The sequence below is a fragment of the Gadus morhua genome, chromosome 20 (genome assembly GCF_902167405.1).
Source record: "Gadus morhua chromosome 20, gadMor3.0, whole genome shotgun sequence".
Classification (NCBI taxonomy): domain Eukaryota; kingdom Metazoa; phylum Chordata; class Actinopteri; order Gadiformes; family Gadidae; genus Gadus; species Gadus morhua.
Window position 1 is genome coordinate 4,021,706 of NC_044067.1, and position 13,296 is coordinate 4,035,001.

Genomic DNA, 13,296 nt, shown 5'->3' on the forward strand with positions numbered 1-13,296 from the left:
TCCTTTACTTAATACTCGACGCCCCCGGGGTGCGAGACACCGACCAGGCCGCCCCCCTTTGGCGTGCCCTTCAAAACACCCCTCAGTAAACGGAGGGAAGAAAAATCAATAAGCACAGGTTATGGACCGTGGGATATTATTATCCACGGCGGCAGAATGTATTATCGGTCATTCCGAAGAAAAGATATATAGAGTAATGCCCCCCCGCTAATTCTGTTCCATCGAGTGTTTTCATGCCTGGTGGCTGTGGTCCCTGACAACAACACAGCTCACGGGCCCGTCGCCCGTTGTCAGGACGACCGCACTATCGGCCTGGGAATCGTGTTGCTACTCCAGCTGGTCATCTCTACCAGGTGGGCAACAGGAGAGACTATCGTAAGAACCTACCTACCGAAGTCCTGAGTTGGGAAACTCTTGAGGTCTTGGCGTGGAACGAGCAGCGCTATCGGCTTCTCAGATGGTCACACTTTTTAACCCCATCCATGCTGTCAGTGGTGTTAAACCATCTGTGTCTACGGCCCTTCTCTCCTGGGAGTGTCGTTGCAGAGCTACTCTGTTGTGTGTATGGTGATGAATAAATAAAAAGATAGATAAAATATAGCTGGAAATAAATGAAATAGAAAGCTACAAACTACACGAGTACTGTCACTGCATGAATGAACACATAGCTGAGTGGACACATAGCTGTATGTGTCCCATAATATTTAGCAAACTGACCGCATCACAACACCAAGGCACACATTTCAGAACCATAACTGTAACCTGGAAAACTAAGTATAACAAAAACTGAGTGAACAAAATTAACAGGCTAACTATTTGCAATCCCAGAATCATTAAGGTCAGAACTCCAGGATCAGAAAGCCAGAGTTCAGACATACCTGTGATGATTGCTGATACGATCCCGTCTGGGAAAGTGTGTCCTTCGGCTTCCACTCACACACTGTGACACGCAGACCCTCACACACTCACACACGTCGCCCGACCGAATTATGCTAATCTAACGCAATTCATAATTCATCAGCTCCTAATCTGTAATGTGATCTACCGTTAAATATTCAGGCAGCAGATGATCCACTCATAATGGAGGCTGATATTAAGCAGATCGGGTTACTCACCGGTAACCAGGAAGTGGATGAGGGTTACTGAGGGTTACACAAGCACCCCCCCCCCACACACATACACACACACACACACACACACACACACACACACACACACTGCCTCCTGCCTTACGCTCCGTAAACAATGTTGCTGCAACTTCATAACAACTGTTGCTCCTTAAGCTGAGCTCCACAACGTCACAACCGTCGTTTTGTCTGTCGGATGCTAAAATGAGAATGATTTTCTACTAGTGAGAGGCAGACACGATTTTTCAGAATAGAAAAAGGTGTATTTATAACACCTAAAACCAGCTCGCTGCACACCGCTAGGTGAACGCCTGCAGTGTGTGAGCCATCAAGGTCCGTCCCTGCGGACTCAGGTCCAGCACATGACCCAGAGCCTGGTGGATCACCTACTTACATCGTCGGGTCCTGAGTCTGGTCACCCCCCCTCCCGGCCGTGGGTAAAACAACAAGCCGTTACTCTATCAGGGCAACCCAGGAGGAGGAGATGTTTTGATGCCTGCGCCTTGCTCATCCCAGGGGGTCTAATCTAAAAGAACACACACACACTTACGAAGGTGAAACACACACAGGCACACACACACACACACAACAGATAACTAGACAGCCTTATAAAAGCTGTACGTTTTCCACACACACACACACACACAAACACACACACTTATACGCACACATGTACACACAAACACACACACACTTATACGCACACACACAAACAACGGCACACAAACACACACACACACACGTATACGCACAAACGTACACACACAAACAACGGCACACACACACACACACACACACACACACACACACACACACACACACACACACACACACACACACACACACCAGATAACTAGACAGCGTTATCAAAGCGGTGCGTCTTCCAGCGACAAACATACGTACACTAGCGCTGTCGACACGGGAACAATTAACCCCGATAAAAAACAACAATAGCAACACGTCCCCTATTGTCAGCGTGCCGTTCATACCACGACCCACGGGATGAGACACCGCCTATTGAGGGTGAGACGTTCCGAGGTACCGGACCATGCTTGGACCGCCGGCCTACGGTGGTTATGATAATAGCGGGTTCGGGGGCCATTGTTGTTTCTGCGGAACAGGACACCGCCTCCACGTGCTGGTATCGCTCGGGTTACCTTTTGTCCGTTGGGCGGTGTGGCGGCCGGGTAACGAGGGGCTTGGGTTTGCACTTTGCACTGCTGCTGTTCAAGGGGTTGTGTGTTTCAGACGGGGGGGATCTGCTGTTATGTGCGTAGTGCTTCTCAAGCAGGATGAATAGATTAGCCCGCTGTGGTTCAGTGTGTGTACAGAGAACAGGCACGGTTTCTTTGTGCTAAGAAAGAAACGATCACGTTATACAACAAGGTAGACTTTGAATGTGCTCCGTCAGGTTCCGGATGAAGGTGACACGGTCCATGGTGGTAAAACAGGGCTCTTGTTTTATTGGTGAGGTAAACTAAACAGCTCGGAGGCAGTATGGGGACTACTGTTCCTGAGAATATAATAATATATAACCTCACCTCAGCACCTGCACCAAAACATTGCATTTGTGTGTATATCCTCTGATAAAAAGAAATACACGAGATCGGCAAGAATATTATATAATATTACTATATTATATTACATAAATGATACTAAATGTTAACACATATGAAAGCATCGCCATGGTAACAGAAAGCGATAACCAGTAGCATTCAATCACACCAGTGTGTCCAATGACAAAAGTTGTCAATCCAATTTGACAGCTGAGCGTGACGAGCCAGCCCGGTGGAAGTAAGGCGCAAGTCTGCTAATCTAATTTTCTGCTTCCTTGGAGCACACCCGCATTCCCCCATGCCAACTCTCACTGAGGGCCTCCCGGTGAACTCAGAGGGGCTAAACCCCCGCGGTAGCGCTGCGGTAAAGGGACTTTCAGCTGTAATCCTTGTTAAGGGGATAGGAAGGGTTTTACACCGCAACAGCAAACAGCCCCGCGGCCGTCAACACTAGCATCCCTGTTCTCCCTCGCGCCGTGTTAACCAAGGCTTTACCGGGAGAAACACAGAGAGAAGGGGAGGGTACGGTAGAAAATGTGCAGATTTAGCTGAATTCAAATCCACAGTCTTAGCTGTGTGCACGGGAGTACTTGTTCGCGAGAGAATCGCTGATAAATTAGCCCCTAGTCGTGTTTATTCACCTCAACTGTTTTTCTTGCACAGATCTGCGTTCGATTCAGAGTTCGGAACGGTGAGGCACGGCCCCCGACATTAAGAGGAACACGAACCTTTCTCCATAAAGGTCGGAGAACTGACAAGCGTTTAATTCAACTGCCACTCCCGGTGTCCACGTAAAGGTCAGAGTTTACTTAGGGGGATGTGAGAACACGCGAGTGTCTACAGATGTGAGGTGAGTGGCTGCAGGACTGTGACAGCGTGTGAGGGGTCGGTGCATGGCTGCTAATCGCTCACCAGATCCGGCCATGGAGGTGGTAGTACTCCTGGCTCGGGTTTTCCTCCTCTGGCCTGGGCAGTGGATACAAACAACACTCAGTAAGGTGTCTAGGTCGTCCATATATATATATTAACAGCTTTAGGAATTTTCCGATGAAAGTCACAACCACAGCCTGCTGCGTTGACCAAGGCTTTGCCACCGCAAATATGTAATAAAGAAACGCTTTTCGTTCATTGGGTTTAAAGAGGTGTGTTGTGGGAGGGGTGAGTCTGCTCTGTTCATAGTGTGTGTGTGTGTGTGTGTGTGTGTGTGTGTGTGTGTGTGTGTGTGTGTGTGTGTGTGTGTGTGTGTGTGTGTGTGTGTGTGTGTGTGTGTACTACAGTGTCATAGAGACAGATGTTTTGTGCCTTTCAAATAATTTGTTATATTAGTTAATTTACCAAATATAATAATTATTGTAATGTTGTGTAAATACTAGAGCTGTCAGTTAAACGCGTTATTAACGGCGTTAACGCAAACCAAATTTAACGGCGTTAATTTTTTTATCGCGCGATTAATAAAAACTTTTCTTTTTTTTTGGCTCAAAACAAAGAAGCAGTAGCCTGACTGCTACGTTCAAATGACATTTGTTCAAAGCAGTCGTTTAATTGCACTATAGGCTCTTTTTTTGTATCGTCCTGTTTTGATCAGTGTATATGCCAATGTTGTTATCAATAAAAAATCATTTGCACAAGGCAAACAAACACTTCACCATGTTGATAAGAGAATTCAAATGAGAAGAATTATGGGACAAAAAAATCAAGGGATATTTAGCATAGAAAAATACTTTGCGATTAATCGCGATTAATTAGAGTTAACTATGACATTAATGCGATTAATCACGATTAAATATTTTAATCGCTTGACAGCTCTAGTAAATACATGTTTGAACGAAAAAAGAAAATTAAATATATCACAATTATAATCCCAATAACTATGTGAGCAGGTTGGCTGAAATGAAACATTGAAAACTGATAATCACCCAGTGTAACAACTGTTCGCTGTTATGTTTTACTATTTCTGTTTTGTCTATTCAAAAAATTTCACAGAAATGTACTCTGAAGCCAAATTGCATTCTTGCAGACACTAAAATCATAAAAGTCATATTTGACCCCAAGGTCCACCAATAACCATTAAGAATAGTAGTATTGTAGTAAAATTATTTTATGACTATAGGCCTACCATCTTTTATGGAAAGAATAGACCTACAGCTTTTTTGTTCTTCCTAATTTGAATGTATGCTCAGTTGGAAAGACCTTCTACTCACTTCTACCTCGTTTGAGGTAGAAGTGAATTTGCTGACCATTGCAAACCATTAAACCTGCACCGTCCCACCTTATAGGTTTAAGAGACTGTTAGATAAAAATGAATAAAATATGCCTACCCTGTATTTGCTGAGTCCGTATGTCCACCTCTACCTGTAGAATATGAAAACTTGAAGGTTCAATGATGGGTCCACATTGACCATGTAGTAGCCTATACTTCAACAATATCACTCACTCCCTTGCAGAACTGGGCAAACGAATCGTCTTTAGTTATTATTTTGAACAATGCATTTCTTTATCTAGTGCTTACCGTCCATAGCGACATATCCGAACTGATTTCCCTGCTCCCCGTGCAAGAGTGAATAATTAACTGTCATCTGATATGACCTCAGAGTGTCGTCCTGTCCTGAACACCAACAACTACTTCTAAAATGACACACACTTGCTTGTCTACTTAAGAGAGATAACGTTATTGTAGTGCGGGGCTTACCAGAGTTCACAACGTGGGGCCTGCTGCTTAAATTCACCTTTTGCAGAATGGCCTGTAACATCAGCATCTCGGAGCATGAAGAATATTATGCAAAACTTTTGGGTTGGTTTTTATGGCAAGGAAAATTCCACCGCGGGTATTTACTGCATGACCTACATGCTCTTCCTAATTAGACATGGCACCAAACTAAGTCTGTGTCGGCCCCATGGGCCTCTCTTGCTCATGAAACATTCCCCCCAATTACCACGCTAGCAAACAGGCGTATTTCAGGGGCTGGGTTTATCGTACGGAGCATCCATTCAATTTGAATATAAAACGAATGTATGCGTTTGTAGTAATTGTGAGTTTGCGGTTTGGTTTTGTTCTCCCGTCAGTGAAGTCAACATTAAAGCTTCATAACAGAAGCCGCTACTGTTCTCTATCGTCTTGGTACATGAATAACAAAGCCAGGCTTCCCCCTTGCGGTATGTTTTTCCATCAGACCCCTGGTCGCAGTGTATCCTAGGGTAGACCCAGCGGAGACCCCTGGTGGTCGCAAAGTGTATCACAGGGCAGACCCATCAGACCCCTGGTGGACACAGCGTGTATCACAGGCCGAATACTCGGCTGCATGTATGGGTTATTTCCATAGATTGGACATTTCTCCTTAGTGCATGACTAGTACTAGTATACATGCTACAATAAGGGCACTTCCTGTCCTATTATTTGCAAAGCACGTTGTAAACCTTGTTTTAAAAAAGTGCTATATATATATATATATATACGATTATATAAATATTTTCTATAATATAATATAAGCCTATATGAATACAACCTGAAGTATTAACCATCTTGTTGACCTGATGGCCAACACAAGCTGAGAAAAGGACGGTTACAGCATTTCATGAGTTATAGACAAAAAATAAAGATACATTTACACAGTTAAGTGTGTGTATATTTTATTCACATATGTTACATTTTGCATTAAATGTCCAAGTCACACTTTTTGAACAAACTCAGATAGTTTGAGTCAGCACCTACAGTAATGTACTGTATTCTCTCTTCATTCACACAGGAGAACACACACACACACACAAGCCTTCAGTTTGAATTTTACACCCATTTTACTCCTCTATAGCGGTCGTGTACACGTACAAAGTGGGGGGGCCTACTTCAAAATAAGAGTGTAGGGGACAAATAAGCAGCATGCATGAAATTAAGGGGGGGGAGGGGAGGAACCAGTTGAATTGTCATCAACGTCTTCCTCGTGTTGCTGCGGTCGACCACGTGGACCGGCGGTCAGAGAGTTTGGGGGCCATCGCTGGGGCATCAGGGGGCTGTGGGGACCCTAAAGGGGGGGCATTTATATTACGACACAACTGGATATGTAACCTCCCTGATGGAAAAGAAAAAGATGGCGTTTCGGATATGAAGCGTTATTATTAATTAAGGTTTGGTTCGTCACGACACTGAGCAGAGCGAGATGGAGAAGCCGAAGTTTGGGGATCTGAAGGAGTTTAAACAAAGGATTGGTTGGATACATGTTAAACTTGAAAAGAGGTGAAATAATCTTCTGAATAGTGCAAATTAAAGGAGGACTATGATCAGTGGTAAAATTATTTAGATTTTGTTTTTTTCCATCTGGTGACACAGAGCTGTTGGTAGCTGCAGCCTGGGCCTAATTAAACTAATTAACAACTCATCGTCTTAACCTTCTGATCCCTTTGACTGAAATGAGAACCAACGTTAACCCCTAAGGTATCAGGGTTCGACAACGGGCTTCGGTTTGAAGATCATCCGTGAACCCAAAATAACCAATAACAATTTTACTGCCTTAAAAACAAAATATTTCTGTACCTTGATATGGGACGATTATGTTTAGGGGGAGGGGGGGGGGGATTGTTCATCCTGACCCGTCATTGCCATGACAACACGCTCAAAGTCACCGTCGCTGGTTGTCAGGACAGAGGATGGAAATTAATGATGTAAGGAAAAAAATAAAATAAAGACCGCGATGCCTTCGTAAATATTAAAGTGGACTGGAGTCAGCATCCCCGTCCGATATAAACTCATACGAAATCGCAGCTAAGAAAATATTCAATACACCAAAAAAAAAAAAAGGTCAAATGAGATGATGAGCAGCAGCATTTATTTAAATATCTCAAACGTAGTCATTTTAACCAGCAAAGAAAAATGTCAACAACCAAAAAAATAAAAAGTAACTAATTCCTGAGGATGGATTTCAAACGGCCCCCATCGACGGAGCCTCACTCGACGGCGTGGACTCTGGTGTCAGACAGGTGTCTCGTGTCCGTTACCTCCAGACCAACACAACAAGCGCACACTGCGGCACAGCGGCACAATGCAAACCCTCGCCAGCACGGCGTAGGAGGAATCAGATCAGAGAGAACCGGGGTGATATGCGTCAGTCAATAATTACTAAATAATCTTACTTTACAGGGGGGGTTCATCAGTTTATTTTTTGGATGTTTTGCAGGGGAGGGGGGGGTGGGGAAGATATCGTACTACCGGCTTTAAAAGCCTCTTCCTAAACCAATACCGTCTTTCTGGGCCAAGTGGTGCTCTCACTTTAAACTCGCCGTCCCTCTGAGTCTCCCCCATTTTAAAACCACACGGAAAATCACTTAAACACGCGCACGCAAACACACACACACACACACACACACACACATGCGCGCACACACTTGTTAGTCTTGAGGCATGATTGTACATGTAGCTTCACATAAACCAAGGCTGCCACTCTGCATGTTTAGTGTTTATCACGTCATAAAGATACCCAAATATTTCAACTGCGGCGGAACTGTCCTTCATCAGGGGGGGGTCCGTGATTGGTTGGTGGACCCGGTGGTGTGAGGGGGTTGGAGGGAGGGTAGAGAGCATAGGTGGTGGTGGTGGTGGTGGTGTGGGGGGCGGGGGGGGGGGGGTCTTAGAGTCCGTTGTAGTGCGGACCCCAGCGCTTGTTGATGTGGTCGAAGGTGTGTGAGACCCACTGCTGCTCCAGCACCCGGTACCTCTCGGCACACAGGAACAGGGGCTTGCCCCGGCTGTACGGGTGGGGGGGGGGGGGGGGGGGAAGGAGAACAACGTTAAGCATGATGCGTTACCACGGCGACCCGGGGGGCCAAACCCGCGGTAGGAAACACGCCTTATAAGGGCGTTTGGGTCGGGACGTCAGATCGCAATGATTGCAATAGAAGCGTAGGTATGTTAGTGGTAGTCATGGTGTTTTGGGCGTTGTTTAGATATTAATCAAGCAATTATAAGTCGTTATGGAGGTGTCGTCGTGTTGTGTTTGAAACTGCCGCAGGGTTTCACATGTGAGACGGGGCAAAATAAAGTTTGGATTAGCTCGGGTAACGGTATAATTACGTTAGCTCTCTCAAAATGGTGTAGTATCTCGGTAAACAAAATATTTGCGTGTGTTCGTGTATGTGTTCGTGTGCGTGTGTGCGTGTGTTCGTGTGTGTGTTCGTGTGTTCGTGTGTGTGTTTGTGTGTTCGTGTGTGTGTGTGTGTGTGTGTGTGTGTGCGTCACCGTAGGTCCCGGTCCTCCTCCCCGTGCGCGTCCAGGTACACCGAGCCCCACAGGCAGAAGCGGTGGCCCCGGATGATGATGATGACGGAGGCGTTGATCAGGAGGAAGATGCCGGTCGCGGCGCCACAGTGTTGGGAGTGCTGCGGGGAGGAGGAGAGACACACGCGGGGCGATGTCGGTTAGGTCTGCCATTGCACCTTCGACAGAGCGTACTTATAAGATGTTCTACCACAATGTACTCCGTCATACAGCTCACACTATATAGATCGGAACAACGGACTGAATAGGAGAACACTTAAAGGAGCATTTCACCGGTGGAGGCATGAATATGTATTGAAATTGGGTCCTATATGTATTCGAACAATAAAAAAAAAAAATTCTAATTTGGTGCCGTCTTGACCGAGAAAAAGGCAGAAAGTGACTTTTTGGCGCTTGTGGATTGAAGACATCAACTCCCACCATGCACCACCATGCACAGCCTCGCTGGCCACTCCCGCTGATCTAGATCTCCGCCTATCGGACACCTCGCTGTTCCATCTACCAAGCTGATACCGCAAGACTCCGTGAAAATCATTTCACACAACATTTCTAGTGAAGAGTTTTAGTTGGTGAACTCAGTGAATTAGTCCTCGTTTGTATTTCTTTCGAAATGGTGGACATTTGCATGGTGCCGGGATGTTCAATCAGGACAAGGAAAGGACAAGCAGTAAGTTTCCCTTTAAACGTTCTCAAGGTTCAAGGTCAACGGGCATAAGGCTCCAACTCAGGCCAGCAGAACGTCGGAGATGTAACGTAGAACATCGCTCAACGCAATGAGCGTCGGAGCAAAGCTAGCGTTGATGCTACCCTGGGCGTAGCGGTGAGTACGTGTTCTCCCCCCTGACGCAGGACTTAAAAGTTCAAACTTTTTCTACTTCGATCTGTGTGTCGCAGTTGCAGACAGCAGCACACACTGACCTCTTAGAGAACTAATCAGACTAGAGCTTTGTTCAACGCCTTTCTAAACTTAATTACGAGATAAAAAAGCTTTGAACTCCCGTCAGTGAAACTGGGTTTATTCCGAACGCCCAAAGGGAGCCACTGAAAGGTGCGTTCACACCAAGAGCGAAACAAACTCTTTGAGCGGCGCACAAAATAAATCCCAAGACTCGACTCAGACGGGTCTACCCGTCCGCCTCATTCGCTCGAGTTTAAACGTTTGTACTTTTGCGCAAAAGTAACGTCAGTCACCCGGACGCAGCTCCTGAATTTCCCTTCGCTTCCGGTGGGAACACGTCTTTAGACGTGTTCCCACCGGAAGCGAAGGGAAATTCAGGAGCTGCCAAATATCCTTCACGTCCTTTAGCTCCCCTGACAACAGGCAGGTATGGCGGCGGCGGCGCCCTCACCAGAACACATTCACAGGTGCCCTGCTGCTTGCAGCACGGCCCCTTGAGGCAGACGAAGGTGCCGCAGACCAGGCAGAGCGCCGGGTCCTTGGGCACCTTCTGGCAGGCGGAGCACGCCTTGCGGTGGTAGTACTGGAAGAGGATGTTGTAGTTGTCGGGGAGCTGGAGGAGCCGCGGCGCTCCCCACTGGGGGTCCTGCACCAGGAGGGTCTGGGGGGAGCGGAACGGCACCAGTTCCTGGGAGAGAAGAAACAAAAATGGTGAATGGACTGCAGACATATATATTAGAGCTGTCAGTTAAACGTGTTATTAACGGCGTTAACGCAATCCAATTTTAACGGCGTTAATTTTTGTTTATCGCGCGATTAACTTTTTAATCGCACTTTGCTCTGCTTTGTTCAAGGCAGTATGTTTGTATGTTCATCGTTTAATTGCACTATAGGCTTTTTTTTGTATCTGCCTGTTTTGATCAGTATATGCCAATGTTGTTATCAATAAAAAAACATTTGCACAAGGCAAGCCGATGCACTTCTCCATGTTGATAAGAGCATTAAAATTAGAACAATTAATGGGACAAAGAAATCAAGGGATATTTAGCATAGAAAAAAGATTTGCGATTAATTGCGAGTCAGCCATGGCAATAATGCGATTAATCGCGATTAAATATATTAATCGCTTGACAGCCCTAATATATATATATATAGTGCTTTACAACATTGCCTGACGTTCACACATTCACACACCGAGGGTGGAGTCAACCGTGCCGGGCGACAGCCAGCTCATCGGGAGCAGCTAGGGTTAGGTGCCTTGCTCAGGGTCACCTCGACACAGTCGAACTAGCAACCTTGAGGTGACCAGCCGACCCGCTCTACCTCCTGAGTTACTGGCGCCCCCCAAAACAGGTCAATAAAATGTACAATGGAATGGCATTTTACACACAACATCGATTCTTTTTACCGGGCTCTTTTAAAGCTGATTTAGGAGAGATTTGAGGGGTTTAAAGAGAGAGCGAGAGAACAGTATTTTGAAGAACAAACACAAAAAAACACACCCTCCCTTCTCTGCTCCCTCCCTCTATGTTTCTCCACCAATGAGATGATAACACTATGTACACAAACGTGATTGACAGGCTAGATGGATCCAAACATCCAATTAGGACAAAGATGCCCTGATTGTTGGAAATGAGCAGGGAGTGGTCTTAAAGTCAAAATGAACTCTTACACAGGTCAGTCAACAGGACCAGATAATCTTACAAAGCACTTCACCGACTACAAACTGACGCATAGCTTTCTCACCTCTGACAAATCACACTCAAACAATAGCTCTAAAGTCCTACCTACAGCAGCTTTAAGATCTGAGGTTTTGATTCACTGTTTCAGTTGTGATTAAGAATGTCATTTAGAAGTTGTTCTGCCTTAAGAAATCAAGACTATTTACTTCATCCTATGACCTGGATGAAAAAGGACGAATACTTATTGAACATTCTGTTGGTTCCAGCTAAAAAGGCTTTTACCAGGAAGTGGTTATCGCAGGAGATAACCATCATCTTCATCATCATCATCTCATCAATCATAAAACGGAGCAATTTACCTCATACTTTAAAAAGTGGATTCACTTTGTAACGCCCCTAAGACCATGATTTTGTTTTCACAGATCACTAGTCATTTTAGAAAACAAACAGACTACTCCCTAACTGTTTTACTGTTCTTTCTACTTACATTTTATTTCTTTACTGTATTGTGTCGTATGTGTGTACTTCTGAGAGCCTTTTTTCTAATGTGTACTATTCATGTCATAACGGTGAGCACACACAGAAGATACGTGGAAATGTTTGACAAAACAAACCAATACAAAAAAAAGAAAGAAAATTTCCGGACTATAAGCCACGCCTTTTTTCCCCATTTTTCGATTCTGCGGCTTATATAACGGTGCGGCTAATCTATGGATTTTTACAGCTAACGGCCACTAGGGGACCTCCTAAATCTATGGATTTTACAGGTTACAGTCCCCCCCCCCCCCCCCCCCCCACCTTTAAGCGGCGGGCTCCATATATGTACACATCATTCAATTTAGCTGCGGCTTATACTCCGGTGCGACTTATAGTGCGGAAAATACGGTGATAATAATAGTAATAATAATGTGATTGAGAATGTTTTTTGTGCATCTGGGGCGCGCCACCCACCAGGGTGTGCTCGGCCTGCGTCTCGGGGAGCCCCTTCATCTCCTCACACCACTGGGTCACCAGCTGGAAGGCACTGACCCCCGGCCACTCCAGACACGAGGCACTGGGGATGGGGCTGGAGCTGGAGCTGGGGGTCTGGGGCCCCGGGGCCAGCAGCCCCAGACCCACCACCAGCGTCCAGAACTCGTCCTCCTGCTGGGGACAGACAGACGGGGGTTCAGACCGTCAGTAAATAGTTTTGGAGCAATAGTCCGATGATCTGTCTGACCTAAATGACAAACACCTGCACTGAGAGAAGAAAGGCATTCGTTTGATATTCATTTTGATTCATTTCTGATGTCCTTCATCTTAAATATAAAGGCCCAATCCCATTTCTACCCCCTTACCCCTCCCCCTTGTTTTGAAGGGGTAAGGGTAAGGGGTAAGGGGTAGAAATGGGATTGGGCTTAAAGGTCCCGTGACATGCCACTGGGTGTGAGTGTGATTAGCCGTGACGAGCCGTTTTGGAAATCTGCCCCTTATGACATCACAGGTGGGTGTGTCCACCTAGACGTGTGCTGGATGGATCAGCCTACCAGCCTACCCAGTGGAATGTAGCACGTCACACATCTAGGTGGACACGCCCACCTGTGATGTCATAAGGGGCAGATTTCCAAAAACGGCTTGTAGCGGCTGATCACACCACACCTGGTGGCATGTCATGGGACCTTTAAGACACCAATATTGCTTCTATTTAGTCGTTCAGCAGATGCTTCAAACCAAAAGGGACTGAAGATTTAGGCATCTTAGTCAAGGATGCCTAGAGGAAGACGGGAACCTG

At 45.9% G+C, this 13,296-nt stretch overlaps 2 protein-coding genes across 6 annotated transcripts in view; both read right to left on the minus strand.

Moving 5' to 3' along the window:
• Nucleotides 1–5,952, minus strand: part of LOC115533627 (myosin-IIIb) — a 16,688-nt gene extending 10,736 nt beyond the window's left edge. Inside the window, exons 1-3 of one of the 2 annotated variants that reach the window (XM_030344214.1) lie at nt 5,373–5,952; nt 5,002–5,035; nt 3,596–3,649 (exon numbers count right to left, since the gene is read on the minus strand). In XM_030344214.1, the coding sequence (XP_030200074.1) occupies nt 3,596–3,649; nt 5,002–5,035; nt 5,373–5,439 (155 nt within the window). In that variant the 5' untranslated portion in view covers nt 5,440–5,952. The remainder of the gene's footprint in view (nt 1–3,595; nt 3,650–5,001; nt 5,036–5,372) is intronic. The other variant, XM_030344215.1, reaches the window with a different exon arrangement.
• A 341-nt stretch (nt 5,953–6,293) lies between these two features.
• Nucleotides 6,294–13,296, minus strand: part of ubr3 (ubiquitin protein ligase E3 component n-recognin 3) — a 48,377-nt gene continuing 41,374 nt past the window's right edge. For all 4 annotated transcript variants that reach the window (XM_030342667.1, XM_030342664.1, XM_030342666.1 and 1 more), the window contains 4 exons: nt 12,477–12,671; nt 10,295–10,531; nt 8,907–9,046; nt 6,294–8,416 (listed from right to left, as the gene is read on the minus strand). In XM_030342667.1, the coding sequence (XP_030198527.1) occupies nt 8,299–8,416; nt 8,907–9,046; nt 10,295–10,531; nt 12,477–12,671 (690 nt within the window). In that variant the 3' untranslated portion in view covers nt 6,294–8,298. The remainder of the gene's footprint in view (nt 8,417–8,906; nt 9,047–10,294; nt 10,532–12,476; nt 12,672–13,296) is intronic.